We start from the raw sequence: 26,932 nt of genomic DNA, 5'->3' as shown, positions 1-26,932 counted from the left end.
CAAAATAAATTGATGTTTTTGTTTGATTTAAGATTTTCATCATAATTATATGAAAAAGTAAAATGGTTACAGATTCATTTACTTATATCCTGCAAACATATGTGTTGATGTAGTTTTTCGACAGACCCTCTGCGGTTGACCCTCCTAAACCTGCATAAGTGAAAAAGAGAAACAAATAAGACCCTGGCTAGTGCAGGGGACTCTCCGATGCCTAAGTCAGGAACGAGGTCTTTTCTTGTAGGGTAGGGTCTTTAAAAAAGAGACACCAGTCGAGTGTTAGGGTAAGAATGAGCATACCTTGAATGGTTGAAGATACCTCTATATATAGGGAAGGGAGTACAATTGCATGAGGACTCGTCCCTGATATCTTGGAGATCCGCTCGGATTCGCAATCTTTATGAGATTACCAGCTTTTGAAGTTATTAGGATATGATCTTATCCTCCAAAGATCTTGGGAGAGATCTTTGGGATGTTAGGAGATTCCTTGAATTTATAACTCGGATTTAGGTCGGCTCCCACATGCTCCCCTTCAGCTGGGCGCTAATGGTTCTTGACCTTGTCAGGGGCATCGCCGACCTGTAATTGAACGTTGGCTGAGCTATGATCATCTAGTGGCCGATCTATGACTGAGCTATGATTATCCAGTTGGCGATATATGAATAAACTATGGTTGAGCTATGGCCGGGTAATAACTGATCTGGAGTTGATCTATGGTTGATCTATAGCTGACATATGATCGACTTATGAGCTAGGTCGGTATTCAGACATTCAAGTGGGCTTGTAGTTGTGCTCTTTGAGTGTCCTTATAGTTGTAGCGACCTCCTTGAAGGTCGGTCTATTTCTGGACGTAGATGTCTTATCAGGCTCGGGTTTCACTGGGTCCGTGTTGGTTCAGTACAGTTGGTCCATTTCATAAGCTGACTTATCGACTTGTCAATTTTTCCCCCAACAGTGAGCCCCCCTTACTTTTCGAGCTGAACTATAGATGTTCGAAAAGTAAGCTAGTTATGGTTAGGTCGAGTTATGTGTGGATTAGGTCGAGTCGTATTGTCATAAATGCCAGGTATGGCGGCCAACACGGTAGTCGAAGTATGTTAGTTAGTAATCATGACGTGTCGTTTCGTGGCTCGAGGTCACGTGGGGCACCAAACTATCTTTTCGATGACGAACCAACGAGGTCGTGACATGTGACATCATACTCGATATTGGGGTCGAGTAATGCATGGGGTTATGCCACGTGTCGAGTTGGGGTAGTCGAGGGGGTGTCGTACGGAGTCACATTGATGGGCGTCTTTAATGACCGTCACGTGGCACTGCTATATAAGGGAAGCCCTAACCCTTAGGGTCTTTCCCGTTTGCATTTCTACTTCTTCCCCCCTTCGTCTTCTTGTTCCTCTCTGGGAAATTTTCGACGTCCGTTTTCTTCCGCAATCAGGCCGGAGACTTGCCCATTCTCTCCCCAGTGAGTTCCATCTCCCCCTCCTCCTTTTGTTTTTCTATTTTCGAGTAATTTTACTAGTAAGAATCACCATGTTAAGCTCATTGAGCTCTCGGGAGGGGGCCTTTGGTGGCGACAGTGGGGCAACTAGTTGCCTTAGAGTAATGTCGAACCCACCATCGTCGCTAGTGATGATGGCGGATGTCGATTTTCGGTCATCATCGTCAAGGCCATTGGAAATGTCTCCAGCACAGAGGTCGGCACCCGTGGTTAGGGTGTTGAATTTGTCCCCAGTGCAGAGGCCAGTGCCCATGCCTAGGGCACAGAGTATATCCCCGGCAAAGGAGCTAGTGGTTGTGGGGCGCAACCCTTCCGGGGAGGTGGACCTGAAAGAGCCCGATGATGAGGAGTGTCCGAGGGGGCCAATGTCTTCAACCCTGACTAAGGAGGAGTTAGCCCGGATCAGGTTCGGATATCACGTCCCTGAGTTTGTAATTCTTCGGCTTCCTTCATAGATCGAGCTTTCGGACCGACTTCCAGAGGGGGCCATCGCGATCTTCTAGGTCACCCTTCAGTGTAGCCTGTGGCTCCCTCTACAGGGTGTGGTCAGGCGTTTGATAGCTTGCCTAGGCTTAGCCTCGGGACAGATGATCTCGAACGAGTGGAGGGCCTTAATCGGCTGCGTGGTTCTATGGGCCGAGCTAGATCAGCTCGAGTTCTCTGTGGACGAGTTCCTCCACATGTACCAGTTAAAGCCGAACAAGTTGCAGCCCGGTTGGTACTACTTATCTGCTTGGCGGAGCACTAGTGGGGCCCTTATAACCGACCCTCCGACTTCCAATAAAAATTGAAGGGACAAATGGTTCTGGGCATCTGGGTGTTGGGAGACGGTCGAGATTAAGAATTGTTATTAGGACTATGCTCCCAACTTAACTCCCAATGTGCATTAAAGATAATGTAAGGCATGGGTCATTATGCCTTGGTGGTAGACTCACAAGAGTTTCAACACGAGGTCATGTATTTGAGTACCCATTATGGTGAAATCTTACTGTGGTATAAGTATATGGGTGTGTGAGTATGTGTAAGAAAAAGTAAATAAAAGCATTGGGTGTTAACACAACCACCATCCAGAAGTTAACACAACTAGAGTAAAGGAGGGGTTTCCTCTCTCAAATTTGATTGTAGATGTTAATATGAAATGTTCATATTCTATACCCTATGCTATGGGCACCATCCTTAGAATCATTTGTTGAATGGATGATTGTGCATAGGATGAATTTGGAACATTGAAAACTAAATTTTGAATGGCTTATACTGAAATTCATAGGTCAAAGATTAGGATAATCAAGGAAGCGTGACTATAAAGTCATAGCTTCCACAAGCCAACAAGGAGAACATGAATGGCTTCGATTGCCATCTACGATGCAGTCTGGTGTGAAAATGCATAAGAGGAAAAGGAAGGGCAAAGGGGAGAGAGGGATTCAAAGGAAAAGGAGTGAGTCACACCAAAGAAAGAATGACAAAGGGGTGAGCCGAAAGACAGAATGGCACTATACAGCTTTAATGGTGGGTGTCCCATTCCACTATTTCAAGTACTATTGCCCACTCAAGTCTACAAATTTTGGGTCCTTACTCATGCCTCAGTGGAAGACTCACAAGAGTTTCAACACGATTGAATTTGTCCCCAGTGCAGAGGCCAGTGCGCATGCCTAGGGCACGAAGTATATCCCCGGCGGTTTTGTAGAAACCACTACAAATGAATGTATCTACATTAAAATCAGTGTGAGGAAGTTCGTTATGATGATTTTGTATGTTGATAATATTCTATTTGCTAGCAGTGATATCAGGATATTGAGAGACACCAAGAAATTCTAATCTCAAAGATTTGAAATGAAAGATTTTGGTGACACCTCTTATATCATTGGTATTGAGATTCACCATGACAGATCACTTAGATTGCTCAGCCTGTCACAAAGGGCATATATTACTAGGGTACTTGAAATGTATAACATGCAAAATCGTACTTCCGAACAGTCGCCCATTGTGAAGGGCGACAAATTTGACCTATTTCAGTGTCCAAAGAATAATTTGAAAAAGAATCGAATGAAAGAATTTCCATACGCATCAGTAGTTAGGAGCATTATGTATGCTCAAATATGTACGCGACCAGACATTGCCTTTTTTGTTGAAATATTGGAGAGATACCTATCTGATCCAGGAATGCAACATTGGATAACTGCAAAAAAAGTATTAGGTATCTATAGAGAACGAAGAACTTTGGACTCACATACAGAAGATCTGATCAATTGGAATTGATTGGATACTCAGACACAGATTTTTCTGACTGCGTTAACACTAAGAAGTCTACCTCAGGATACATCTTCATGATGGTTAGAGGAGCTGTGTCTTGAAAAAGCGTGAAACAGTCTACCATAGCCTCGTCCACCATGGAAGCTGAATTCATTGTCTGTCATAAGGCATCTAATCAGGCATTATGGTTACAAAGTTTCTTCTCAGGTTTACGGGTACTGGAGCATGTCCCGAAACCATTGAGAATATTTTGTGATAATTCAGCTGTTATTTCCTTCTTTAGTAACAATAAACATTCATCAAGGTCGAGGTATATCGACATTAAATATCTTGTTATAAAGGAAAGAGTTCAAAAATCATCAAGTGTCCGTGGAATTCATCGGCACTAAGCAGATGATTGCAGATCCGTTTAGTAAAGGGCTCCCTATCACGCCATTTCAGGAGTATGTGACACATAGATATTTTTCAGTTAGGAGGAGTTAAGCGTACTTTATTTTCACAGACATTTAGAGATCTCATTTTATACAGTTTTGATAATTTTGATATAAAAATTCATTTCTGCTTCTCTATATATATGCGCAAAATTTTTGAGTAAGTAGAACTACAGTCATGTTTCATTGGAGACATGTAAAAGTTTCAGGACCTCTTAAGGATAGGTACTTAGCATCACACTAAATGTGTAATCCTTATAGCACACTTTCGAGTATCAGATCTATGTTATCAAGATTGCTGGTATTTGTGATCGTGCTTAGCCTCACTTCGCCTAGATTAAAAGTTGTGACGACTACCGCGATTCGATACTGATAGTCTTGATGGACCAGATTGAATAGGATTACCCATATTGTTCAACTATTTTATTGGTTAACCATTTGGATGTTTTCTTAAAATTAAAACTTATTTTTTAAAATCATTTTTATATGATAATCATTAACATTGCTCAATGAGGCCCAAGTGAGAGAATGTAAGAACTCTATAAGGTGGGCCTTATTGATCAACGATCTAGATTGTCCTATCAGTTAGACTATGTGATTGGGTAAACCAGTGGGCCCCACTTCAATGTGATTCACTGTGCAATCTATCTATGCAGGTGTGCATATTAGAGCTGAAATGCTATAGTTGTTTTACGCAGACAACTGTTTGAGTAGTACTAGGATTGTGAAAGTGTGGAGCCGGGTGAAGAGAGTTGTGATGAGTTTCAAACTCTCTTAACCACAACTACTATATAACAGAGCTGGGTCCGCGATCCTACACTACGGCAGAAATTCAAGTCACATCTACTGTTTTGCAAAAAGGGTGTGAAGGAGAAGAAAATCCTGACTTTATCTTCTCTGGTATTGTATATAGAAGATTTGGTATTCTATTATTCTTAGCAATGATGTCTCAGTTATGTAAGCTATCCGAATCCTAGATCTCCATGTCCTATGCACAGATATATCTCTGGGATTTCCGCATTCAGATAATCTAACAGTGCATGCATACATAGCATATATTAATTGGGATTTGTTACTAAGGGGTTGTTTGGCACCATCGAGTAAGTGGGGTTTTCAAATCTTTGAAATCCCTTCAAAGAGGGATTTGAAATCCAAGATAAAAGCTTGGATTACATCTAAAATCCTTTCAAGAGTTGCATGCGTAACATTTGTCTTACTAGATTATTAATTTATTGGGCACATGGCTCACTGATGATATCCCAAAACAATTAGATTATCAACTGCATCAATATAAATATTACTTTAATACATTGATATGAGCCATCCAAATATTCTTTATGTAAATCCACGGTTAAAATTTGTCGGTTAGTTACTCGGATGTGATCTTGTGCTTGTGGCCCATTTAAGACTTGGAGTGTCATCATTTTTGGGCAAAATATATATTTTAACAAGCTTATTACACCAAACATTACATATGTGCACTAATTAAAGATAGTGAAGTTGATTTAGTAATTAAATTCAAACCCTGTAAATATATTATACATAGTTTTGGATAATATAAGATTTTAAATCCAGATACCAAACACAACGGGAGGATTTCAAATCCGGGTTCCAAATACATGCTCCCAAATAGGCCCTAACTCCATTACGACATAGCTAGAGATGGCGGGTCCCTCTCGGGGTTATTTGTTGGCTACATGATGTATGTATTTTATCCACACGGTCTATCCATTTTGACAGATCTTTTTAAAGCATGGAGATAAATGGAAGGCTTGAGTGGGCCACCGTTGAAACTTGATGTTTATTTGACATCAAAACCGTTCACAAGGTCCCTCGGACTTGGAGCAGACTGCCTGTGACAAGGGCGTAGAGATATCTCTCCCTTGAGGGAGGTCCACAGAGGTGTCTGTAGCAATCCACTCCGTTCATCTGTTTTGAAAGAACACAACGGACGAGTATTCTAAAAATCAGGAAGATCCAAAACTGAAGTGGGCCACACCAAATTAATAGTGGGAATGACAGCATCCACTGTTGAAACCTTTCTAGAGTTATCCATTATGTATATATGCCATCCAAACCGTTCTTAGAATTATTACTACTCAGATAAAATAAAATGCAGGAGCAATAATAATCCTGATACAAAGCTTCTGTCGCTTCCGCGTTTAATCACCACTGTTTCATGTAGGATGGCCCACATTAATCTTAGATCTTGACTGATTTATTTATTTTTTAAATTCTGTCGTATCCTGGTCTTTCAAAACAGGTGTACGGAGTGGATTTGTCACAGGCATCTCTGTGGACCCCACTCCAGGCACAGGGATATCTCTGTGGCCGGGGTCACGGAAATCCGCTCCCAGGTCCTGTTTTGATATGAGGAATCCATGGGAAAAATGAATGAAGAAATTAATAATTATTCAATAATGGTTTCTATGACTCAAATCCATAGCTCAAGTGGTCTACTGAGTGAAAGATACCTTGTTTCAACACGGAGGTCTTGGTATGGATTCCCTAGTAGTGGGGGTGGCTAACAGTGAAGTGTGAACTATAGTGGGTGTACTAACAAGCTAACACACCAAAAAAAAAAAAAAAAAAAAAAAAAAAAAAGAGGAAGATTTCTTTGGAAATACAAATTCTAATTTTAAATTATTTTTTAGATAGCAAGTGAACCCTCAGATCTATTTTCCATTATGTACCTAATTTCTTATATTATATATATATATATATATATATATATAGAGAGAGAGAGAGAGAGAGAGAGAGAGAGAGAGAGAGAGAGAGAGAGAGAGAGATGCTCACCTACGCACCTACGCACGTGTGCACCTTTGTACACGTGTCATGGGTGTCAAATCTGAACGGTCCATAAGATGCGGAATCCCATTAAACCTTAGGGGGTGAATTTTCACCCTAATCTAAGATTCAGGTGGGCCATAGCAAAGAGAAATTCAAATCAAGGGAAGAAACTGTTTGAATTTTTCATGGCCCACCGAAGTTTTGGTTCAAAGTAAAAATTTGTATCAGGGGTTTCATGAGGTTCTGCTTCATGTGGACCGTTCAGATTTTTGAAAGGTCTCTCTCATGCACTAAAGAAAGGGTGATCCCTCAAGCATACAACCTCCTCCACGATATATATATATATATATATATATATATATATATATATATATATATATATATATATATATATATATATATATATATATAATGATTAGTTTGTGTAATCCATCTTCTTCGAAGTCTATATATATATATATAATGATTAGTTTGTGTAATCCATCTTCTTCTAAGTCTCCAAATTATAAGTGACCGCATTAAAGGGTAACCTTTTGTAGTTTCTACCTTTTGTAATGAAATCATTTTGTCCTTCCTGACATGGACCGAAATACGTTGTCTACCTTTGGAGGATTGCATCTTTCCATATTAGGATGGACTTGGCATGGAAAAGCTTTGTGGGGCCCATTGTGATGTATGTGTTTTACCCATGCGGTCCATCCTTTTTTCATATCATTTTAAGATATATGTGACTTACAACATAGGCAGATCTAAGGCTCAAGTGAACCATGCCACAAAGACAATAGTAATAATCACACTTTGAAGCCTTCTTAGAGCCCAACATGATATTTATTTGCCATCCAATCTATTCATAAGGTTACATAGACCTAGATGAAGATAAACACATATACCAGCTTGATCAAAACCTCGTGGCTCTCAGGAAGGTTTTGATCAATCCCCATTGGATGGTACAGTTAGCCTTGGATTTGCTTCTCTTTGGGGCTCATACCTTAAATTGATTTGGCAAAAATAAATATAGGGCATGGATAAAATACATTTGTTATGGTGGGCTCCCTTGTCAGGACACAATCCTTGCTGGCAGGGTAGGATGCAATTCGCGTACTCAATTTCTAGCCTTCGAAAAATGTTAAGAAGCTTAGACCTTCCATCATGGGATGGTTTTGATACAGGCTTGGCTAGCAGTGGGACACAAGAGACCAATGGTCTGGATTGCCTAACCATTAGCCCCAAGAATTCAAAACTCGTGTTACTTTGCAAGGTTGCACCCGTGTAACTTTGCAAGGTTGCGGGTAATGTCCTATATAATTTCTTGCTGGTGGAGTGCATACATACATACCATATATTTATTGGGATTGATTACCGAGGGGTTGTTTGGCACCATAGAGTAAGCGGGTTTTCTAACCTTTGAAATCCCTTCAAAGAGAGATTTGAAATCTGAGATAAAAGCTTAGATTACATCTAAAATCCTTTCAAGAGTTGTATGTGTAACATTTGCACATGGCTCACCGATGATATCCCAAAACAATTAGATTATCAATAGCATCACTACAAATATTACTTTAATATGTTGACATGAGCCATCCAAATATTGTTTATGTAAATCAACGGTTAAAAATCTTTGGTTAGTCACTCGGATGTGATCTTGTGCTTGTGGCCCATTTAAGACCAGAAGTGTCATCATTTTTTGCGCAAAATATATATTTTACATGTGCACTAATTAGAGATATTGAAGTTGATTTAATAATTAAATTTAAACCCTATAAATATATTATACATAGTTTTGGATAATATAAGATTTTGAATCAGGGTGCCAAATACAATAGGAGGATTTCAAATCCGTGATCCAAATGCATGCTCTCAAATAGGCCCTAACTCCGTTAGGACGTAACTAGAGATGGCGGATCCTCTTCGGAGTTCTTTGTTGGCCACCCTAATGTATGTATTATATTCACATGGTCTATCCATTTTGACGGGTCTTTTTAAAGCATAAATGGACGGCTTGAGTGGGCCACACCACAGGAAGCAATGTGGCATTACTGTCCACCGTTGAAACCTTCTTAAAGCTCACTGTGATGTTTATTTGACATCCAAACCGTTCACAAGGTCCCTCGGACTTGGAGCGGACTGCCTGTGACAAGGGCGTAGAGATATCTCTCCCTTGAGGCTGTGGGGTCCACAGAGGAGTCTGTAACAAATCCACTCCGTTCATCTGTTTTGAAAGAACACAACGGACGAGTATTCTAAAAATCAGGAAGATCCAGAACCGAAGTGGACCACACCAAATTAATAGTTGGAATGACAACATCCGCGGTTGAAACCTTTCCAGAGTTATCCATTACGTATATATGCCATCCAAACCGTTCTTAGAATTATCACTACTCAGATAAAATAAAATGCAGGAGCAAGAATGATCCTGATACAAAGCTTCTGTCGCTGCCGCGTTTAATCACCACTGTTTCGTGTAGTATGGCCCACATTAATCTTAGATCTTGACTGATTTATTTATTTACTTTTTAAATTATGTCGTATCGTGGTCTTTCAAAACAGGTGTACGGATTGGATTTGTCACAGGCATCTCTGTGGAGCCCACTCACTCCAGGCACAGGGATATCTCTGCCGCTGGGGTCACAGAAATCCGCTCCCAGGTCCTGGTGGGAGTAGTGTCAAATCGGCGCCGGCCAGAGATTGATAGCAGCAACAGAGACAAAGACACGAGGCAGCAGCCCAGCTCCCCCACTCACCATCCCCAGGTACCTCTTTCATAAATAGACCGAGATTGAAGAGTTGAATCGCAGCACACGTCCCAGCACGGCGCACATCTCACCATCCATCCAATATTTAAACGTTTCCGAACGTGGACATAAGCTATATAGAAAACCACTCCAATCCACTTATCAGGTGGGCCAAACTCATGCGAGGAAAATGGAAGGGCTACATCAAACATACACGCAGAACCCAGCTGACGAGAGGAAGACCCAGCAGGAAACCGGGGAGCTGATTAGCTGTTACCCGGCTAACACCCATGTGGGCCCCACTTTGATGGATATTTTTGTATATCCAAACCGCCTATCCATTTTCTCAGCTCATTTCGTGACATTATTCCATATCTTAATCATATTATATCTCTGGTGGACTATACCACTGTAAAAAGTATTAAATGATAATTAAAAGCTTTTTATTGACCACAGAAGTTTTGGATCAAGATGATCTTTGTATTTTACCTTCGTACAGATATTTTTGGCTTTATTATCAAAGGGTTATATGGAAAATAAAAATTACAGATCTTCTTACGGTGGGCCCTGGGAAGTTTTTAATGGCAAACACTCAATCATCACTGTTTCTTGTGGTGTGGTCCACCTGAGATTTGAATGTACTTAATTTTGGGTCCACGTCCTACAATGAGCTGGAAAAAAAGATGGACGGCATGGATTTACTACACATCATCAAGATGGGCCCCACGGTAATGGTAACATCCATTATTAGGTGTTACCTAATCCGTTTCCAGGAAACAGCAAACACCGGTGCGCCGCGGCCTTCCCTCAACGGTGCAGCCCTGACGGTGGGCCAACCTTGATTTATGTGTAGCATATCCACACCGTTCATCCGTTTTTGCAGTTCATTTTAAAGGAGATGCATGAAAAATGAAGCAGATCTAAATCTTAAGTGGACCACATTTCAGGAAACAGCAGTGAATGACCATTAAAAACTTATTGGGCCATGGAAGTTATGGATGAAGTGAGATTTGTTTTTCCCTTCATTACCTGTGTGATCTTATCAAAAGCTTGGGTTTCAAATAAACATTACAGTGCGTTATATGTAGTTTTTAATGGTGGTCGTTCAATCATCATTATTTCCTGTAGTATGGTCCACTGATATTAATCTACTTCATTTTTGAGATCATGTTCTAAAATGATCTGGAAAACTCACGGACGGAGTGGATATAATGCATATAAATCAAAGTGGGCCCCACGCCCAGGGCCGCACCGAATCTTCTCCTCACCGACGTGCACCAACCTGACACTTGTATCGCCATCATCTCATCGATCTTTCCTCGCGCGTATCGCTTTAGCGTTTCTCCGCATCCGCTCTATATCATCATCCTCTTCTCTTTCAGTCTCCTTCAGTAATCCCCCTCTCTCTCTCTCGAATCCCTCTCTCTCTCTCTCTCTCTCTCTCTCTCTCTCTCCCGCCAAAAGTCATGCTTCTGAGAGCTGCTGCATCTTCTTTCTATCTCTATGCAGATGGAGAAACTCACAACAACGCATTTCTCTCTTCTTCATCTCTCTCATTTGCTTTGAATTCTGCTACTTCTTCTATCGTGCGTTTTACACAGCGGAGAGGAGATGGTGTTGTTGCCATGGCTACCAAAGGGGCAAATAATCGTCCGCTTACTGGCGTCATATTCGAGCCTTTTGAAGAAGTGAAGAAGGAGCTCCTCATGGTCCCATCCCTCCCTCAAGACTCCCTCGCTCGTCACAAATTCTCTCAAGATTCAGAGGCCTCGATCAACGAACAGATTAAGTGGGCCATCTCTTCCTTTTCTTTTTAATTTCAATTGAAACAATTGAAAATGGACGGTTCCGATTGATACATCCCTGCACATGTGTCTTGAAGAGTTGGCTCTACTATCTCTACAAGGAAAACAAAGCAAGTTGATAATCAATCAGAACCGTCTATAGTGGGGCCATCAAGTGTTGAAAAATCCTAGACATCACTTTTTTCTTTCGTTTTCGTTTTCTGCTGTCGCTTTAAAGGCCACTGACTAGTTGGATAGAATCATCGATCATTCATTCAGGCCATTCATACATTGGATTGGTCTTAACAGTTTAGCTATTGAAGATCCTACCGGCAAAAGTGTATATCAGGCTTAGATTAACCGTCTAAGGGTCTTGATCAAAGATCCAACTGTCTAGGTTGAAGAGATTGTTGTTGGTTAATGATCCATCCGTTTATATTGACAATCTGGACCATTCAGCTGTCTAGATTGTAAACTTTAACCATATTAATGATCCATATCGGATGATGGAAGACCTGGACGGATCCCAGCTTTGATGACCATATCTATGATCAGGTTTGATAGTTGGGCCTATAGATCCAAATTGAATGGCCTTGATTAATTACATATGTGATGTATTTTCATACTAAAGAGGTCCAAGCAATCTGTAGGATGTTCTTGACACGGTTGGTAGTTGAAATTCAAATAAGAGATTAGAAGTTTTCAAATTTAAAATCTTTTAATTCTGTTCTTCTTTATCCTCTTTTAAGTTGTTGAATAAGATGACAGTTAGGATTACAATAAGTACATGAAGAATGTTCAGTAGGGTGTTGGACGCACCCCATATAGCGCAGTAAGTAAAAATTGCCATTTCATATAGGAAATATGTGCGTGTGTAAGATGTCGGACCCATGGAAGAATGGAAAAATTGCCATTTCATATAGGAAATATTTACTTTTTTACTGTGCATCCCACGCCAGTGCCCCCTTCAGCACACTGCTAGAAGCAATCCTCATCCAAGTATGAGCTACAGATAACTCTCTCTAGCCTTATCCAAGAGTTCTTTCATGCTCCATTTAAAGCCACATGGAGCCATTTGTATTATTTCTGTCACTTCTGTTGATGAAAGTAGCCCACCTCATTTTTCTCTCCAATTTGTGTAGTTTGCATAAAAAAATGTGGGGGCCCACCAAGATGCTTGCCTATAATCCACACTGCCCATAAGTTTTGCACGTAGTTGCTGTGATTTACACCCAAAAAAAAAAAGAGAAGTGAATTCAATGCTCAAGTGAGCTACAACATCGAAAAAAGTGGAGACGGGTTGTCCACCATTGAAAACATTATGGGTGCCCTTCTCTCATTCTCTCTTTGCACATGTCACGCACTTGGGTGCACATCCCTCCGCCCTGCCTCCCTGTCTTTCTCTCTTGAGGGTTTTATGTGTGTGCGGATGCCAGCATACAGCTAGTAGGCTGCTGGAATTTTCCAATAGTTCTTTATTTTCTTCTCATTATTATTTTCAATTTTTAAATTTCATATTTTTGGGGCCTGGAATTTTCCTATAGTCCTTTATTTTCTTCTCATTATTGTTTTCGATTTTAGATTTTCATATTTTTGTTTGAAGAGTCTTGGATTGAGATATGGAAAGTTCCAGCTTTAAATATGGTTTTGTGCATTGTGCCTTATCAATCCTATTTATGTGTATTTCAAATAAAATGCCATCCACAGAAGGGGCAGCCAGATGGGCATTTTCAATTGACACATATACCACTCTGCCACGCCTGCTATGGAGAAATGGCGCTACCATATTTCAGTTTCATGGGCTCTACAATATTGTTTTCTGTTTAGGGCCTCCAATGGATCGACAGTTCCATGGATTTAGAAAATACATGGATTGGGAGCCACCAAGGATTTGGCAAATCCTCACCTCTGCCATGGATTTGCCCAAAAACTTTTCCTCCTTCAAAAGTTGTTATTTGCAGATTATGAAAAGAGACTCATAGCGAAAAAGATGTTATCTTGCAATAAATGCTCCTAAATCCATGGAATAGTGGCTTGACAACCAAACGTTAGGCCTTTTGATTTGCCAAATCCAAGTTCCTTGCAAACATGGAATTGCAAAACCTACATTACCATTTCCCCGATCCCAAACAAGCCCATATTTACCTTTGGTCTCTTTTCTTTTCTTTTCCTTTTCTTTTAATTTTAAGAGAAGTGATCACATTTAGAGGCTGTAAATGTGAACTTTCAGATACTTCCATTTCTTCCCCACCAATGTGTTTCATGCATAGAGTATGTGATCCGTCTAAAAGGTGGCCCACACAACGATGATAGTCTGATATTGAATTCAGGCCAACCCACCCGTCCAGTGGGAGAAAATGTCAAAATCAATGGAGAGTTGATGCAATGATTGAGTGTACTGATGTGGCCCACCAAATGAGTGGATTGTCCTGATTTTCATATCAGGTGATTAACATGTTATGACTAACCTTTGGCATGGATTTGGTCTGCAGCACATCTGACATGTTGGCAGCAAATAATTGGTTGTATACGATGGTCTCTCTCTCTCTCTCTCTCTCTCTCTCTCTCTCTCTCTCTCTCTCTCTCTCTCTTCTTGTTTGCTTTTGAGATCTACTATGGATACAAGATCCCTTCTGCTAATCAAGTGCTCCACCTCAAAAAATATGGACAGATGGATGTTCATAACCACTTGATTGCAAGAAAGAAAATTTTGATCAAAAAATAGTCTAGGGCACACATTCATGCTCAATCCAGTGGTTAGTTTATCTATGGCAAATCCATGGTGGGGCCCACCGCCCACTTGATGAGCAGACTGGATTGTTACATGTGTGCAGACCATTTTTTTTTGTCCCAGGTGAAGACCATTTTGAAAGTTTTCTGTTCTGCTTCCACCAAAACCCTCCAATTTCCTCTCACTTTGGAGAAAATTTGCTTCTTTCTTTATCAATCCCACACCTTTTCTTATATATATTTTTGTGCATATTTATGTTTCTGATTTTTTTTCTTTGATTTTCTTTTATCTCTACCAATTGTTCTTCATTTCCTAATTTTCTACTTTCTTGTTTCTCATTTCACCTTTGATAATACACCTTATCTTTCTCCCCTAATTTGAGGATCTTTCTTTCTGTTGAAATCACAGTGTGGAGTACAATGTTTCGTATGTCTATCATGCCATGTTTGCCTACTTCGACAGGGATAACATTGCACTCAAAGGCCTTGCTAAGTATCCGTTCCTGGAACCCTGTTTAGTTTTATTTCCAACTCATTTTATTACTCAAACTGGCTTACCATCTTCCTTCATTTCAGGTTCTTCAAGGAGGCCAGCGACGAGGAGAGAGAACATGCTATAAAACTGATGGAATATCAGGTTTATTTATTTATTGATTTCCCCTTATATGCTGGGAAATAACATGGACCGTCTTTGAAGAGGATATTTGAAACCATATTTTCCATCACAGAATACATGTGTTGAAATCCGAGTCACGTATCAAGTGGTCCACTGTGAATATGCACTGGGGAAAAATTCATGCTGGTGCACTCATCGGTTGGGCAAAATGTGTATGTTGGAGATGGACTGTCGGCTATTTCCTATGAGAAAGTATCTGACGCTAAACGCTAATGTCTAAGATTCTTAAGTTGGTTACCAAGCATTCATTTTATATATGCATGGTATGTCTGCCCACGAGTATGTGAGTTCAGACTGTTCTTCCATTCTGCCCCATCGTGGATGGTCCATATGCAAGTTGGACCATGAGGATGATCCTAGCCATTGATTCGAGGACTTGTTGAGTGCTTGTTGGACTTCCTACTAACCTTCTATTTGTGATTGTGATGAGCATACAATAAGTGAGCACCCCACTTGTGATTTTTGGGATATTAACTGAAAGGTCAGATCTTGTACATGTGTATCAAGAGTACAGATATGGAATGCCTCACAACTCACTTTAGACTGTATTGATGACATTCAATCCCATATAATTTTTTTTTCCCTAACAGGTCATTTTTCTCATACATGTGTAGCCACCTGATGAGCGGACCAGCATGATTCTGAACCAGGACATGTTTAGCAATGCCCTTGCTTCAATGAATGGCCTAGATCTCACACACATGTCATACTTGTCGCTTGTGCTGTAAAGATCCTCTTTATCCTCGGTCGAATTTGCATTACTTGAGAAGTAGGGGATATTGGTGTCTTTGGAAAGTGAATGTGCCCATCATACTTACCGAGGACTGTGCCAAGATCTGCTGCTTGTATCAAAACCACTTATCCACTTCATGTGATGTTCTTGTTGTTAACATAAAAAAGAAAAAGAAAAGAGCTGCATGCTTTGGTTTTGGATTTTCAACTTTTTAAAAACTCCTTTGATATCTGCAGAACAAGCGTGGAGGAAGAGTGAAGTTACAGTCCATTGTGATGCCTGTCACTGAGTTTGATCACCCTGAGAAAGGTGATGCTCTGTACGGTAAGTTTGGGTTTTCATTGGAATCTTGTTCTACATACTGCCAACCTGTGACTTTTTCTGCAAGCCACTGGATCAGAGGTTCGATCCTAGTGTAACCACTAGAAAAAAAAAAGTAAAAAGAAAAACATATGTTTGTTTCTGTATGTATGATGTACATTTGCATGCCATATGAACGAGTTTTTGTGGTTATCTTTTCGTCTACATAGCTGTATATATCCATCTCTGTAAATACACAGGTATGCGTGTAAACATGCATATTTATGATTCTACCCATCCTATATATGCTGTTGTATGTTTTGTCTCTGTCACCTCTCAAAAAATAAAAAATAAAAAAAACGTTCTCTGTCTGTCTATATTTAGGCATGTGTGCTTGTGTTTGTTCGAGAGTACAACTCATTATCGAGGTTGTGAAACTGGCTACTCTACTTTTCTCTAGGGTTTATCTGGGCCTTGGCTACTTGCCTTACGGGCTGATTTTTTATTTATTTATTTTATTTTAATTTAATTCAGCAATGGAACTAGCTTTGTCTTTGGAGAAGTTGACAAACGAGAAACTTCTCAATTTGCACACGGTATAATAACTCAATCTCCTGCTCTTGCATTATTTATTTCTCTTTATTCTAACACCCTTGAGTTATTGGATTTTCTGAATCGTAGTTATTTTGTGATGATTAGGTAGCGGAACGATGCAATGACGTCCAAATGATGGAATTCATTGAAGGCGGGTATTTGGCTGAGCAGGTGAAGTTTGCTTCTGTTTTCCTCGGCTGTGTTTTTAATGTTCCTTTGCCTTGTTTTATGATGAGCGGAACATGAATTATATGATTCTAGCCATTCAATCTTCGGCCTTTTCTCTGTTCAGTTCTGATTGTGGACCATTATTCTGTCTTCACCGTATATTCCAAGACCACTGAACCGTTCAGTGAGATTTTTGGGCATTCGCTTACATGGTGGGCCCAATTGGTCAACATGCCATGCTCAAGTATACTATAGATATCCGTGGGTCATGGGTTGTATATGTGGTTTCCACATTTGCACACATCTCGATAACTAATTTTAGGGTGTGGGGATGCTCTTCTGCCTAAATTGCTTTTGCATGTGTGTCTCTACCTAAAATGCAACTCAGTCTGTTTGAAGCAGAGAAAGAACGACAGTCCTTTATAATGCGGTTCTGGTTTTCTATGCCAGCCCACACTTTGGTGGATCAGATAGCCAATTCTACTGATGCCGATTTTGGATACATCCAAATAGGCTCTTACTTAGTTCCTGTCATAGTTTGGTTATTAGTATTGTTATGTTTTTCAGGTGGACTCGATAAAGAAAATATCAGAGTATGTTGCTCAGTTGAGAAGGGTAGGCAAAGGACATGGTAAGAATCATATTCAAATTTCCCTCGATTCCTTGATTTTGTCTGTGGGGTACATGAGATTGTTTTCAATATCCCCTTTATTTTGGTGATGAAAGGCTGTGATCTTGGTGGGGTTTTTGCAGGAGTTTGGCATTTTGATCAGATCCTTCTCAATGAAGGAGCTGTTGCTTGAGAACAAAAGGCGAGTTTTATCTTCTTTCTTTTTTTCTTTTCTTTTTTTTCTTTTTCTTTGGTTTTTGCTCTGGTGAGTGTTGTTGCTTAGTACTGAACTAGAAACTGGTTGGTTAGAAAATGTACAATGAGGATTGCCACCTAATGCACATGGGGCTTATGGCTCACCGTTTAAAGATGGTTGGCAGGAATTGAGCTGCATTTCAAAATCAGAAAATTTCAAAAGTCCATTTTGGAATCCGTTTTAGGATTCCCACTAAACATTCCTGCATGGTGGGAGATAGGGCACACTGCCTGTCGGTGGACCGTGGGGTCCTAATCTTTTCAATATCAATGATAAGTTTGATATGTTGAGTGCTTCTCTTGGATATTTTCTGTGTATATATATGTTCATGTTATGGTTTTTTCTTTCCTTCCCAGTCTGTGATTGTGTGTATGTGGCTTTTGGGCTAATGGGCTTCAATTCAAACACTCCTTCCTAAAGCTGCTTGGCTTGAGGGTTCTATTTTGTGGCAGATGGAAGCTTTCTAAAGATCCAAGGGGCCATTTAGATGCACACTCGAGTTTCGATGACAAACCCGTTTTGAGTAGTGCGTTTGGATGCACTTTCGCAATCTCCACTTTACTTGTCACTCAATGAAATATGCGCTAAAAAGCCAACTCGCCAAAAACAAATCAAATTAGTTTTTATGATTACCATCAGGAGGGTTTTCGCAGAAAGGCATGATTTCAAAACTAGCTGACTTGAATAGATACTCCCATTCAGTCAACTCAGCTTGGCGAGATTTCAAGTCGAGTCACTGGAAAACTTGGTACCGGGTTAAGGGCGTGGATTTGAAATCCTGTGGAATTAGGTGGATTTTTAGTCTGTACAGAATTTGAGTGAATTTGAAATCATAGTTTTGAGTAGAGTTCTTTTGGGGATTGGATTCCCTCTCAAATACAAATCCTTCCAATTCCTTGCTTTTAAAAAATAATTTTTTTAAAAAAAAGAAAAAGCATCTACAACCTCTTATGTTTCTTTGATTCACTGAAGAAAGACAAGGCACGTTTTTCTTTTTTTCTTTATTCTTTATTCTTTTTTGCTTTTTAATGTTTATTTAAAGAAAGAAAATTTGGAAGATTGTAATGTGCTTGGGTTGATTATCATAGATGATACTCCAGCACATCCATTGTACATGTTGGGGGGGAAAATATGACAAGTCCGGAGATCCAGTTATGGAATGGACCAACTCTACTGGCACAGCCTGAGGATCCGAGCTAACGAGTCCAACCGAGGCAAGACAGTAAAGCCTAAAGGAGAGACTTAACTCGGATTGCAGAAAATAAATTCTGACTGAGAGATAAAGAGTCAAGATCCATAAGCCGGATGCATAAGACACAAAGTTATCTCGGATAATGAGCCAGCAACGTCTAAAGGGGATCAACTAAGGTCCAAAGGCTAGAAGTCACCTGATCGATCAGAAAACTGACTCATATTAAGTCGGTTGTAGTATCGGTTATCGGAATAAGAAAGAGTATCGGTTATGAGCTGACTCTGATTCATTTGATAGAAGATAAGAAGCCCTATCCTTGCAGCCAGCCAATACTTATCTATTACTAGAGTCGGTCAAGGCTGAGCCGAGCAAGAAAGAGACGGTATAAGCATGAATATCGTCCCGGAAATCTTGTGAAAGGATTCCTGACTCCGATAATCTCGAGATTGGGAAGCATCCGTAAGCAGATTGCAAATCAAATCAAATCTCCTAAGATCGGGGAGAGAATTCTTGCACGGCAGAACATCTCACTCCTATAAAAGGAGGACATCCTTAAGATCAAAGGTACGCAGAAAACCCTCCTAAAAACCCTTCTTACACTGTGCAGTCACTGACTTAGGCATCAGAAGATCTTCGGCTCTAGCCAGGGTCTCCTTTGTTTCATCCTTCTGTAGGCGGCAGATCAGAAGGAAGGCCCACCAGTTTTTTGCATCAACAGATTGGCGCCGTCTGTGGGAATTGGTACAAAAAGTCATTTTCCATGCTCTATTTAGAAGCTGTAAACACGCTCTAATGGTGATAACTAGAAGAACGGTTCAGGAAGAGCCAAATGAAGCCGTTGTTACTAGACCACCGGGTGCAAGCGAAGCTCAAGGAGTTCAGAATCAACCCGACAACCGCTAGGATCCCGCTGCTCATCCAATAGCCTCTGCCGCGACAAGAAATACCTAGCGAAACCGAGGCAATGGGCGGTTGGATAAAGAGGTCTAGGAGCTTAGATCCGACATAAATGTTATGAAACAAATGTTGGAACAGATACATCGGCAACAAGTTCAGCCTTATGCTCAGACGACCGACGTCCCACGACCAACGTCCCATAACAAGTCGTCGACCCTGAGCCTCTTGCTCCGCGATCAGCGGTCCCTCAGCGAAGTCACCCCCACGGTCTGTTCGAGCCAGCACCCGTTCATTCCGCGGCTGCCGTGCTGTCCCCCACTGATCTCCGACATGATATCGATCGGCGAAAGCGCAGTCGACCTCCGGTTGAGGGAATGACAGAAAGCGACGAATCCTGGAAAGTCGACCTCCAGGACTTCAGGAAAGAAGTACGGGAAGAAATTATGGATATGAAGCAGAGTCGGAATGCACATCAAAATAGGCCCGAAACAAAGGCATCCTCGTTTGTGGAGGAAGTAATGCAGGCTTGGCTACCGGAATGGTTTCGTCTTCCACAAATTACACCTTTTATCGGTAAAACTGATCCAACTGAACACATCGAATACTTTCGAACATACATGGAATTGCATGATGCCTCGAACGTCGTGATGTGCCGAGCTTTTTCCCTCACCTTAGCCGTCGTAGCTCGACTTTGGTTCAAACAGCTAAAACCAAAGTCCATTAGCTCGTTTGCGGAGCTCAGTGATGAATTTCTCACCAATTTCATTGGAGGGAAGAAGAAGTTGAAGCCCCCTGCGCATCTGAACAACATAGTTCAGAAGGAGGGAGAGTTATTGAAAGACTACATCAAGCGTTTCAATTTTGAGTCACTCCAAGTTTGAAAACATTCAGAGGAGACAACACTCAATTCCATCATGCAAGGGGTCAGGGACAAGCCGTTTCTGGCATCTCTAGACAAAAATCTGCCTATGACTTTGGCTGAGTTTATGACTCGGTCGGATAAGTACGCGGATGTCGAGGAAACACGGAATCTACGTGAAGTCGCCCAGAGCGCGAAAACCTCGGCCAAAGAGTCAGCCAAAAAGGAAGTTAACTCGGCCGGAGGGAAGAAGCGCAAGGAAGACCGAACGCGCGATGAACATAAGTCGGGAAAACGACCCGACCGGAAGTTCTCGGTATACACTCCGCTCAATAAATCATAGGAGCAGGTGTTGATGGAGATTAAGGGTGAATGATTTGTCAGTTGGCGAATAAGCTCCGAAGTAATCCGAACCAGCGGAATAAGGATAAATACTGTCACTACCATCGTGATCATGGCCACAATACGAGTGATTGTTATCACTTGAAGGAAGAGATCGAAAGGCTTATCCGAAAAGGTTGACTCAGAGAACACGTCAAAAGAACCGGGATAGCGGAAGAACGCCTGAGTGACAACCGATCCACGGAGGAAATTCGAACTATTGTCGGTGGTCCCTAAGGCGGAGGCGACTCAAATAATGCTCAGAAGAATCATGCCAGGAGCATCAGTCGACCCGAGTCCGAGATCCTAATCATAGCTCGACCTTCGAAAGAAAAGAAGAGAAAAAAGTACTGTATCTCGTTCACCGATGAAGATGCTCGAGGCATTCACCATCCCCATGATGATGTACTAGTCATTACTCTCACCATTGCGAACCGAAGGGTGTTCGGCGTACTCGTCGACACAGGATCGTCTGCTGATGTGCTGTTCACTCAGGCGTTCGACAAAACGGGTATTGAACGATCGGCATTGCGGCCGGTTTGTACCCCACTGGTTGGATTCTCAGGAGGACAGATACTCCCAGAAGGAATCATCTCACTGCCACTTACTGCTGGAAACCCTCCGCATTAGGCAACAGTAAAGGTCAACTTTCTGATAGTCAATCAGTCATCCGTCTACAATGTTATACTCGGCCGACCCTCTTAGAGTCTCTTCCAAGCTGTGGTGTCCACATACCACCTCTCCATGAAATTTCCGACTGAGTTGGGAGTTGGAGTCGTCAAAGGAGATCAGTAAGATGCACGACGCTGCTATGTGACAGTCGTGAAAGCTCCAGTCGAGGTATCCGTGATTGAGTCACTAGACCCTCGGGTCGAAACTCACGCATGAGGACAACCGGTGGAGGACCTTGTCTCGGTACCTTTGATCGAGACAGATGAATCTAAAACGGTGCAGATTGGCTCGTCTCTGCAGTCACCCCTAAAAGATAATCTGATAGCCCTGCTCCAATGATATGTTGATGTATTCGCATGGAGCCATAAAGACATGCTAGGGATCGACCCTTCGGTGATGACACACCGACTCAACATCGATCCAACCTATTGGCCGATTTGACAAAAGCGATACCCACTCGGCCCTGAAAGGTATGCTATCATTGAAGAAGAGGTCAGCAAGCTCCTCAAGGCAAAATTCATAGAAGAGATATACTACCCAGAATGGGTAGCTAATATCGTACTTGTGAAAAAAGTCAGTGGGAAGTGGCGAGTTTGTATTGACTATACCAACCTAAACAAAGCCTGCCCAAAGGATAGCTTTCCTCTTCCGAGGATTGATCAATTGGTAGATAGCACTGTGGGGCACGAATTTCTTAGTTTTATGGATGCTTAGTCAGGATATAATCAAATTGTAATGCATTAATCTGATAAATCAAAGACCACATTTGTCATTGACAAAGGTCTTTATTGTTACCGTGTGATGCCATTTGGTTTGAAAAATGCTGGGTGACTTATCAAAGATTAGTAAATAAAATATTCGTTCGGCAAATCGGTCGAACTATGAAGTATACATTGACGACATTCTTGTCAAAAGTATACATGTGGCCGACTATATAGCCGACCTGAAAAAAATGTTCCTGATCTTACGCGAGTTCCAAATGAAGTTGAATCCGAGCAAATGCGCCTTTGGCGTAAGCTCGGGAAAGTTCCTCGAATTCCTAGTTAGCCAACGAGGGATCGAGGCAAATTCGAAAAAGATCAAAGCATTACTCGACATAGAGTCTCCGACGATGATCAAAGACATACAAAGGTTGACCGGATGAGTAGCCGCACTCAATCGCTTCCTCTCCTGAGCTACCAATAAATGTCTCTCATTCTTTAAACAACTGAAAGGATGACAAATGGTGGATTGGACGGAAGAGTGCGAAGCAGCATTCCAACAATTGAAGTCTTATCTCGGATCTCCATCTCTCCCGTTGAAACCCGAACTAGGGGAAGCTTTGCTGTTATATCTCGCAGTGTCCGACGCCACGGTTAGCTTGGTTCTGATACGGGAGCATGAAGGAAAGCAGCTGTCAGTCTATTACGTCAGTAAGACATTGTTATCGACAGACATAAGATATCCACTCCTGAAAAAAGTGGCCTTAGTCCTGGTAATCTCCTCGTGACGACTTCGGCCATATTTCTAAGCTCATATCATTGTCGTTATGACCAACTTCCCACTACGTTAGATCCTTCAGAAACCAGAAGCATTCGGCCGACTTATGAAGTGGGCGATCGAACTCAGCGAATTCGACATCCAATACAAGCCGAGAGTAGCAATCAAAGGGCAAGCCGTGGCCTACTTCATCACTGAAGTGACACCACAAACTGATCCAATGACTGTGCATGTCACCAAGCCTATTAAGGCTAAGACAGCTTCTCCCGAGTCAGCATTCGACCCAATTCCTTGGAAGTTGTATGTCGATGGCTCCTCCAACTCAAAGGCAAGCGGGATAGGAGTCGTCTTGGAAACTCCCAATCAAACCCACATACATTATGCCTTACGACTTGGATTTCAAGCCCCGAACAATACAGCAGAATATGAAGCTTTATTGCTCGCCCTCCTACTCGCAGCCAGTTTGGGTGTTATTCATCTCAACGTCTTTAGTGATTCGCAATTGGTCGTTAATCAAGTCACCGGTGTGTATCAGACACGTAAAGAGCAATTGAAAGCATACATGGAGAAAGTCAAAGAGTTAATCAATGGATTTCAACAATGTGTGGTTACTCGGATTCCTAGGACAGAAAATACTAAGGCCGATCTATTAGCAAAACTTGCCTCAGCCGACGAAGACAACATACCCAGGTCTGTTCCAATCGAATACGTCGTTAAGCTGAGTATTAATGAACCAGTCAGCTCGACCATACAAACAATTAATTCGGAACCTACTTGGCTCAACCCGATCGTCCAATATCTCGATAATGGAGAATTGCCCGAAAATCATGCCGAGGCTCGACGATTGAAGATCCGAGCTTCCTGTTACACTATACTCAACGGGGTGCTGTACAAGAAAGGCTACTATGCTCCCCTCTTACGATGCCTGAATTCCAATGAAGCCGATTATGCATTGTGGGAAATACATGAAGGAATCTGTGGAAATCATTCAGGAGAACGATCACTCGCGCACAAGGTCTTACGTCAGAGATATTACTGGTTGACCATCCAGCATGACTCTCGTAAGCTCGTCCAGAGGTGCAACAAATGCCAACGGTTTGCGGCCATTCCGAGACAACCCCCGGAAGAGCTGACTCCTATGACCGGTCCCTGGCCCTTTGCGTAATGGGGAATCGACATCATTGGACCGCTCCCTATGGGAAAAGGTCAGACCAAGTTTGTTGTTATAGCAGTAGACTACTTCACAAAGTGGGCCGAGGTAGAGCCGTTGGCGAAGATAACCGAACAGAAGATCACGAACTTTGTATGGAAAAATATTGTCTGTCGGTTGGGGATACCTTGGACTATTATTACTGACAATAGGAAGCAGTTCAACAATAAGAGCTATCGAGATATGCGCGATAATCTCGGGATTAGAAATGTGTACTCATCGCCCCATCATCCTCAGACCAAAGGACAGGTTGAGGCGGTCAACAAGATCATCAAGCAGCATCTCTGAACCAAGCTCGATTGAGCTAAAGGAACATGTACTGAAGTGCTCCCAAAGATCTTGTGGGCATACCGAACCACGGCTCGAACTGCTATGGGAGAGAGACTCCCTTCTCCCTTGCTTATGGCTCGAAGGCCGTTACCCTAGTTGAGATCAGATTGCCCTCAGTCTGAGTCAGTTCGTTTAATGAGGAGGGTAATGAAGAACTCTTAGCCCTCGGAATCGTTCTTATGGACGAACAAAGGGAAAGAGCTCGGATACGAATGGAGGCTCGACAGCAACAAGTAACTCGGTTCTACAATGCCCGAGTCAAGGTCAGGCGTTTTCGAGTCGGAGACATGATTCTTCGTAAAACGTTCCTAAATACCAAGGAAGTTGGTGCAGGCACACTGGGACCCAATTGGGAATGACCCTATGTTGTTTCAAGCACCATCTGACCTGGAACGTATCGGTTGGAAAACCTAAATGGACAGTTACTGCCTCGTCCCTAGAATGCCGAGCATCTAAAAATATACTACCCTTAGCTCGAATTAGTTAAACACTGGGGAAGACTCGAAGATGATAAGCATGTAAACTGAATCAAAATAAATAAGAGAAAACCACAGTTATATTCATTCATCAGTATGTTTGTTACATCGAGTTACATTTTACGTCAACATTACATTAATGGAGTAAAAAGGTTAAGGACAAAAGAAAGATTGGCAATAACGTGTAAGCTTCTTCCTCGGTTGTAGATACCCTCGGGCCTGCCTCGGAGTTCGGAGTGCTGGTGTGAGTGCCAAAAATGGGATGCTGGTGTGAGTGCCAAAAATGAAGCTCCAAGGATCATCAGGGGCTAACTCAGGAGGTGGTTCAGACTCAACTACCACCACTTGGAGCAACGTCAGCAACCTTAGGAGCTGCCTCGGACTCAACCTCGATACCAGCCGCAGCATCAACAGACTCGGCAGCCTCGGCTTCCGGACCTTCAGAACTAGCGGCATCATTATCGAATCCCGATAGGTCAAGGTTGGGAAAATATTGCTTCATCACCTGGATACAAGTTATGTACCCACTTTGATACAAGCGATCCCTCTCATCCGAAAACTCTTGGGACTCGAGGAAAGCCTCTACGGCTTGGTCTTTGGCCTGCTTAGCTTGATCTCTGGCTTGCTCAATGGCTGCCTCGGCCTCAGCCTTAACCCGCTTTAGCCTGTCTTCGCAAGGAGCATAAGCCATACGAAGTTGCCGACTCTCCTCCTGAGCCTCTTTCAACAGCAAGGCTATATGGGCACACTCAGCCTTGGCATCCTCAGCAACTTTTCTGGCAAGACCCAAGTTGCCTGATAGTATGCTGCCTTGAGTCAAAGCGCCTTCGAGCTGTGTCTCCAATCCACAACTCGTTTCTTAGTATCAGCAAACTCCGAACTTGCCCTAAGAACGCAAGGGGCAAACTGCAAAAGAAAACTTGAGGTCAGAATTAAGTCACCGAGATAAAAGTGAAACCACTTAAGACGACAAAGATCAAAGGCCTTACCTCGAGCAGCACCTTCGCAGCGTGAGCAAGCACCCGCCTCAAAGGGGAGCTGCAGAGGCCGATATAGTCCTTCTCCCCTCCGTGAGAGATGGCCCATGGGACCGTGGCTTACACATCTCGCAGAAGGGGAGAGGGCTCATGTTGAGTCATCTCCCCCCTTGAGGTCTCTCCTCTCGGTTCCGACACCTGCTTTGCAACAGGTCCTGGCTCGAGAACTACCTGAGACTTGGCAGGAATCGCGTCCACCTCTTCCTCCCTCTCCTTGGGGTCAGAGAGTACGATAATGGTCGGGATAGAAGTGACCGGGGCAGATGGCTCCCTAGCCTTTGGAGCTGTCTTCGGATTCTTTGAAAGCCGAGTCTCCGATAGAAGCGCCGACCTCGGAAGGGCCTTCATCTTGGAAGCTAGCTTAAGAAGGGGCCGAGCCTCAGCCATATCTGCATCAGGAGAAGTACAGAATTGGATAAAAAGTCAAAAGAAGTGTGTCAAAACAGATAGAGAGTACCTGTCACGACCGAGTCTAAACCCGACAAAAGAAGACGCTCCGGTTGGAGAAGTGTCTTCCAAGACCGATCCTCCTTACTTAGCGCCCACAGAGCCTTGATCCGAGTTAGGGTGCCGACGTCTAGCTTCAGTCTCTTCCTAGGGATATCTGCAAAACGCACACGGTCAGACTCAAAAGTATCACAGCAAGAAAATACAGAGAAAGGATATGTCGAGTCACCTGCTTCAAAGAATGTCCGAGGAACACGAGGTTCGAAGAGCCCAGACTCGAAAATCTCCTAGTGACCGCACGCCTAGAACCACCTCTCTCTCCAGTGCTTGTTAGAGGTAGGAGGGTCAGTTATTAAAGGACCACCCTTGTTCTGCCAAGCGCACAGGAAGTACCAGCCGG

General features: G+C 42.3%; 2 protein-coding genes across 2 annotated transcripts; both read left to right on the top strand.

Annotated features, from left to right (window-relative positions):
* Positions 1-11,092: 11,092 nt before the first annotated feature.
* Positions 11,093-17,856, top strand: LOC131223671 (ferritin-3, chloroplastic-like). Its single transcript, XM_058219128.1, has 8 exons — positions 11,093-11,490; positions 14,625-14,708; positions 14,792-14,852; positions 15,861-15,948; positions 16,459-16,520; positions 16,624-16,689; positions 17,254-17,317; positions 17,440-17,856. The coding sequence occupies exons 1-8, from the start codon at positions 11,168-11,170 to the stop codon at positions 17,487-17,489; spliced, it is 798 nt and encodes a 265-aa protein (XP_058075111.1). The 5' UTR covers positions 11,093-11,167; the 3' UTR covers positions 17,490-17,856.
* A 4,919-nt stretch (positions 17,857-22,775) lies between these two features.
* Positions 22,776-24,197, top strand: LOC131224250 (uncharacterized). The gene is made up of 3 exons (XM_058219784.1): positions 22,776-23,027; positions 23,115-23,360; positions 23,568-24,197. The coding sequence occupies exons 1-3, from the start codon at positions 22,776-22,778 to the stop codon at positions 24,195-24,197; spliced, it is 1,128 nt and encodes a 375-aa protein (XP_058075767.1).
* Positions 24,198-26,932: the final 2,735 nt, after the last annotated feature.

Source organism: Magnolia sinica, chromosome 13, assembly GCF_029962835.1.
Source record: "Magnolia sinica isolate HGM2019 chromosome 13, MsV1, whole genome shotgun sequence".
Classification (NCBI taxonomy): Eukaryota; Viridiplantae; Streptophyta; class Magnoliopsida; order Magnoliales; family Magnoliaceae; genus Magnolia; species Magnolia sinica.
Note: the sequence above shows the minus strand (reverse complement) of the source record. Positions and strands in the feature narration are given on the sequence as shown.

What these genes read in the sequence shown, in the direction of transcription:
- LOC131224250 (XM_058219784.1), top strand. Translation starts at nt 22,776, where the DNA reads ATGGTGGATTGGACGGAAGAGTGCGAAGCAGCATTCCAACAATTGAAG. An exon ending in AAAAAGTGGCCTTAGTCCTG is followed by an intron (nt 23,028 to 23,114) that starts GTAATCTCCTCG and finishes TAGATCCTTCAG; the next exon opens with AAACCAGAAGCATTCGGCCG. An exon ending in ATGGCTCCTCCAACTCAAAG is followed by an intron (nt 23,361 to 23,567) that starts GCAAGCGGGATA and finishes GGTGTGTATCAG; the next exon opens with ACACGTAAAGAGCAATTGAA.
- LOC131223671 (XM_058219128.1), top strand. Translation starts at nt 11,168, where the DNA reads ATGCTTCTGAGAGCTGCTGCATCTTCTTTCTATCTCTATGCAGATGGA. An exon ending in AACTTCTCAATTTGCACACG is followed by an intron (nt 16,521 to 16,623) that starts GTATAATAACTC and finishes TGTGATGATTAG; the next exon opens with GTAGCGGAACGATGCAATGA. An exon ending in GCGGGTATTTGGCTGAGCAG is followed by an intron (nt 16,690 to 17,253) that starts GTGAAGTTTGCT and finishes TATGTTTTTCAG; the next exon opens with GTGGACTCGATAAAGAAAAT.